The 5,667-nt window shown below is 43.9% G+C and overlaps 1 protein-coding gene across 1 annotated transcript; it reads left to right on the forward strand.

Moving 5' to 3' along the window:
• Nucleotides 1-2,472: 2,472 nt before the first annotated feature.
• Nucleotides 2,473-3,313, forward strand: LOC105874085 (small ribosomal subunit protein eS1-like). Its single transcript, XM_076001579.1, has one exon. The coding sequence runs from the start codon at nt 2,480-2,482 to the stop codon at nt 3,272-3,274; it is 795 nt and encodes a 264-aa protein (XP_075857694.1). The 5' UTR covers nt 2,473-2,479; the 3' UTR covers nt 3,275-3,313.
• The last annotated feature ends 2,354 nt before the right edge of the window (nt 3,314-5,667 follow it).

Below are 5,667 nucleotides of genomic sequence, written 5' to 3' on the forward strand. Positions count from 1 at the left end.
CTTCTGAGCCCTCCCAGCAGTGCACCCCCACCCACGGGCACACAAGACACGCTCTCCTCACACCCTTGCACAGCAACAGCAGCAGGGAGGGGTTTTGTGTTTTGAATTTGTTGCTAAGTTTTATTTTAATCCAAGTACTCTGCTTCATACAAAATGTTATTATAGACACAATAGAAGAATCCAAAGTTTGGCTGATAAAAAGTACTCAGGCAGCAAACTAGTCAATCCCATAATTTTTTTTAAGTAGGTCCCCGTTGTGTTGTATGTTTGGGAGGACTTTTCTTTTTTAACACTGTTCTTAAATATAGAGTTTTGCAACAAACCTTTCATTTATATCAAATATAATTAAAAATTAACAAATGAATACATTGTATCAAAAGTACAAAGATATACATTTCCATGCACAGACTTGTACATATTTTACATGCACACATAACTTGTTCAAACTATAGCCATTGCTTAACTGGTTCCAGATGCATTTCAAATTTGGCAACTCACTGTGAGGTTTCAGGGGAAACATGACACCTTGATAAGAGACAGTACAGATACAAAACCCAAACTCAGGAAAACAAGACATAATGTCTCCTTTCCCTCATCTGTGTAATTTTCATCATTTCCAATGCCTAGAAGATTCCAGACAAGCCAGCTAGGCTTTGTGCATCTAGAAAAGAGAATTCTAGACCAAATCTGGTTCAGGGAATGAACCATAATGGATACATTGGAATCCCAAGATAATAAGGGCCAGAGGTGAGGGAAATGAGAGACAACACATCAGTATCAAAATACACGTCCTACTTTGTAACATGAGCACAGTGATCATATGCACAGTCCAAGATTCCTGTTTAATTTTATTCTATTGGAATAAAACACTCTCTTTTTTTGAGACAGAGTTTCACTGTGTTGCCCAGGCTAGAGTGCTGAGGTGTCAGCCTAGCTCACAGCAACCTCAAGCTCCTGGGCTCAAGCAATCCTCCTGCCTCAGCCTCCCGAGTAGCTGGGACTACAGGCATGTGCCACCATGCCCGGCTAATTTATATATATATATATATATATATATATATATATATATATATTAGTTGGCCAATTAGTTTCTTTCTATTTATAGTAGAGACAGGGTCTTGCTCTTGATCAGGCTGGTTTCGAACTCCTGACCTTGAGCAATCCACCCGCCTTGGCCTCCCAGAGTGCTAGGATTACAGGTGTCAGCCACCGTGCCCAGCCAAAATACTCTTATTATCTTTAAAGTTTCAGAGTGTTGTGCCTTAATCTAAGGAAATTCTAAAAAAAAATTTGGTCACAAACATGCTGAAACCCAAGACCAAGTGTTGGTCTTGTGTGTCTTATTTCTATTAAATGTGTGTCTTTTGTTACATAGCCCCTATGGGTTATTGACATCCACTCACTGAACACACCACCACACACACTGCATCTCCCATGAGCACAGACACATGCACACACACATCACACACAGTTTCTTTGAGAGGATTTATGGGATGGAAGTCAAGAATCCAAAAAAGAGAACATCAAATTTCAAATTGTGGGGGACACACCAGAATCAACTTGTCTAAATACTGTCTTTCTTCATAACACAGGGGGTTTCCCAGCATTTAGTGCAAATTTAACAATGTCCTGAGCATGGTTTCCCCCTTTTGAGAGTGGCCATGAGATTAGATTTCATTTTGCTGCCTGCTCCAGGACCAGTGCGGGGCCCAACCTCAGCTGGGGAAGCCAGTTTCCCTCCATCAATTGCCTGCTCTGAGTTTCAGCGAGGGCTCCCTCCCCCCTGCCCTGCTGCCCCACATCCCACCCCCCGGTTTAGCGTCTCCCTCTTCCCTGCTAGCCTGTCACTCCCTTCAGTATTATGTGGAAAGAGACTTGTTTCACACACAACAGAGATTATGCTCTACTCGGTAGGCACCCATCCCTGAGAATCAGATACAGAATAATTGAAAACGCCTCACACAAGCACACGGTTTGTTGCTCTGAGCTTCCCCAGGAACCCTTCCCTTCAGGGGAGTAAGAAGCCAATGGTTGCCGTATTTCCAACCATAGTGTCCTGCTGCATCTCGTCTCATGTTCTCCACTGACATCAGCTTTCTACCCAGTTGCTGTTTGGAATCATTCTCACAAAACCCACCCGTGGTGGTTCCCAAGGCCTCCCTCACACCACGATGCCCAGGAGCCTAGTGTTCAAGGACCCAGAGGTCAGGCACTTGGTCGAGAGCAGCAGGGGCCCAGGTCATCTGTGGGGCCAGCTGGACTGGACAAGTCTATGCAGGAGCATCTCCTCACACAGGTCACAACACACAGTGAGAAATTGACACCTTTCTAGAGGTGTGATATTTTAGGGTTATGTTACTGTTTCCTTCCCATTTTCCTGGTTTTCTATTTTTTTCTAAATAAGTATATAGAAGTGACAAAAAAGTGAACAGTGTTATGATTAAAAACCAAGACCTTTTTTGGCTCCCTGAGCAGCACCATGGCGGTTGGCAAGAACAAGCGCCTTACGAAAGGCGGCAAAAAGGGAGCCAAGAAGAAAGTGGTTGATCCATTTTCTAAAAAAGATTGGTATGATGTGAAGGCACCTGCTATGTTCAATATAAGAAATATTGGGAAAACACTAGTCACCAGGACTCAAGGAACGAAAATTGCCTCCGATGGCCTCAAGGGTAGTGTGTTTGAAGTGAGCCTTGCTGATCTGCAAAATGATGAAGTTGCATTTAGAAAATTCAAGCTGATTACTGAAGATGTTCAGGGCAAAAACTGTCTGACTAATTTTCATGGCATGGACCTTACCCGTGACAAAATGTGTTCCATGGTTAAAAAATGGCAGACTATGATCGAAACTCACGTTGATGTCAAGACTACCGATGGTCATTTGCTTCGTCTGTTCTGTGTTGGTTTTACTAAAAAATGCCACAATCAGATACGGAAGACCTCTTATGCTCAGCACCAACAGGTCCGCCAGATCCGGAAGAAGATGGTGGAAATCATGACCAGAGAGGTGCAGACAAATGACTTGAAAGAAGTAGTCAATAAATTGATTCCAGACAGCATTGGAAAAGACATAGAAAAGGCTTGCCAATCTATTTATCCTCTCCGCGATGTCTTCGTTAGAAAAGTAACAATGCTGAAGAAGCCCAAGTTTGAATTGGGAAAACTCATGGAGCTTCATGGTGAAGGTAGTAGTTCTGGAAAAGCTACTGGTGACGAGACAGGCGCTAAAGTTGAACGAGCTGATGGATATGAACCACCAGTCCAAGAATCTGTTTAAAATTCAGACTTTTAATAATGACAAATAAAGTGTCCTATTTGTGAAAAAAAAGAAAAAAACCAAGACCAACAACAGGAACACTTTCCATATTTGGTCCCTGTTGGGGTTGACAGTGTCTGGTGGGACGGACAGTGTCGTGGCCCATTTACTGGACGGAGGATGAACACAGAACACAAAACACAAACACAGAACACAAAGAAAAACGTGGACACACATACAGATGGTTGACTCGAGTAATAATACACTGGGTCAGTTTTATTTTTATACTCTAAAGATTAAAGTTAGTTCCTTGTACCTAACCACCCAGGTGTGGCATTGATAGCCATAAATTCTGGAATGCGTAGCCTTAGGGAAGTAGATATCCCCTGACTCAGAATTTCAAGGTGGTATCTCCAAGCACTAGGCATAGATCATGGACTGATATTAGCAAGGATGGGCAAGGTGAACCACAGGGGGCACATCTCATCCCCAGCTTCTCTTAGGGTGACCCCCTAAGATCTTCGGCTGAACCCTGGAGGCTGTGCCTGGCTTAGGTCGCCCCTCTTTTGAGGGGGTCTTACCAGTCATTGACTAACCGGCCATCTTATGGGTGTTTATCATGTGGCCTCCAGACTGCCAATGCCGTGGGGTGGGGCTGCTCTCGCTACTTGCAGCTCAGGTCCTTTGTTATGCCTCTAGGCAACACCTTTGTTTATCAGAGGGAGCCTGTCCGGAACACATTACTTTCAAACACTCTGGGCAGAACATGTACATTACTCACTAACTTTAATTCTTAAACTAGGAAAATATATGGCAGTCTCCTACAGACAGAGCACATCTCACTGTGTTTCTAGTGAACATTTGCTGTTCAAGTACCAAAACAGCAAGGACGTGTGTGTGATGGTGCCAACAGGGCTGTGCAGGGCTGCAGCTGGGCTCAGAGGCCTTGCTCTGCTCACCACTGACTCCACTGGAGGCCTTGAAACAATTAGGGGCATGCCCTGCTCCCCTAGACCACATGTCTGGACAAAGGGTGCCCCCCACAAGAATGAGATCTCCTACAAAAGGGCCCAAGCACCTGCCCTCAATGCTAGAGTCCAAGACACAGGATTTGGAATTGCAGGGGCAGTATCAGCAACACTCAGCAGTTTCCTGTTCAGGATTTGATGTGTGGTGTGAGACCAAAAAAGGCAGTACACAAAGGGGAGAGAGAGCCACATCCTTCTAGAAGTGGCTTTATTAATCCATGCAGTGCAAAACATGAGGGAGGGAGAGAGGAAGTTCTACCAGGTGTAGAGGCCCCTCCCCCCAGGGGCTGTACCTAATTGCTACTCATAAGAGTCCCAGGGAGACTAGTGTGACCTAACACTAACCCTATACTGTAAACCCTTAACATTAACCCAAACAATAAACCATAAACCCGAACCCTAACCATAAACCTAAACCCTAAATTCTAAACCTCAGCATTAACCCCTAAACACTAAATCCTAAACCTAACCCTATACCATAAACCCTAAACCATAACCAGATACCATAACCCCAAACTCTAACCATAAACCTAAACTCTAAACTCTAACACTAAGCATTAAACCCTAATCATAACCCTAACCATAAACCATAAACCTGAACCCTAACCATAAACCTAAACCATAAACTCTAAACCTAAGCATTAACCCCTAAACCCTAAATCCTAACCCTAACCCATAAGCCCAAATGCTAAACTACAGACCTTAAACTCTTAACCCTAAACCTAATCCTAAACCCTAACCCTATTCCTAACACTAAACCCTAAATCCTAACCTTAAATTCTAAACCCAGAACCCTAATTCCGAATCCTAACCCCGATCCCAACCCTAACCCTTAAACTTTAACCCTAACCCTAACTCTAGTCCCAACCCTAACCCCTAATTCTAACCTTCTAATGTAACCCCTAACCATCATTCCTGAGTTTAACCCCTGCTCGGAACCCTCTCCTTAAGCTTCAACCTGATGCCTAACCCTAACCCTCACCCTCACCCTGACTCTAACCCTGTTCCTGTCCCCTAACCCTTACGCTGACAGTTTCAAACCTTAACCTGAAATTCCAATCAGCACCTTCCTTCTAAATCCCAAACCTGGACTATGATATGAAACCTGAACTGGAAGTCTGACTCCTGGTCATTAAGCCCTATTTCCTAACCCTTTTTCTTAAATCTAACCCTAACCTTTTTACTGTCTATCATATGACTTTTCTACTGTGTCCACATGGAGTGAAAGAAATATCTGGCATCTCTCTTTCTACAGACATCACCCCTATGTATCGGTCAACTGAGCTTCCATAGCCAAATGCCACATACTGGGTGTTTTAGCCATGGAAACTGGTTTTTCGCAGTTGTGCAGGTGAGAAGTTGAGGATCGAGGCACCAATGCAAGTT

Source organism: Microcebus murinus, chromosome 4 (genome assembly GCF_040939455.1).
Source record: "Microcebus murinus isolate Inina chromosome 4, M.murinus_Inina_mat1.0, whole genome shotgun sequence".
In the NCBI taxonomy this organism is placed as follows: domain Eukaryota; kingdom Metazoa; phylum Chordata; class Mammalia; order Primates; family Cheirogaleidae; genus Microcebus; species Microcebus murinus.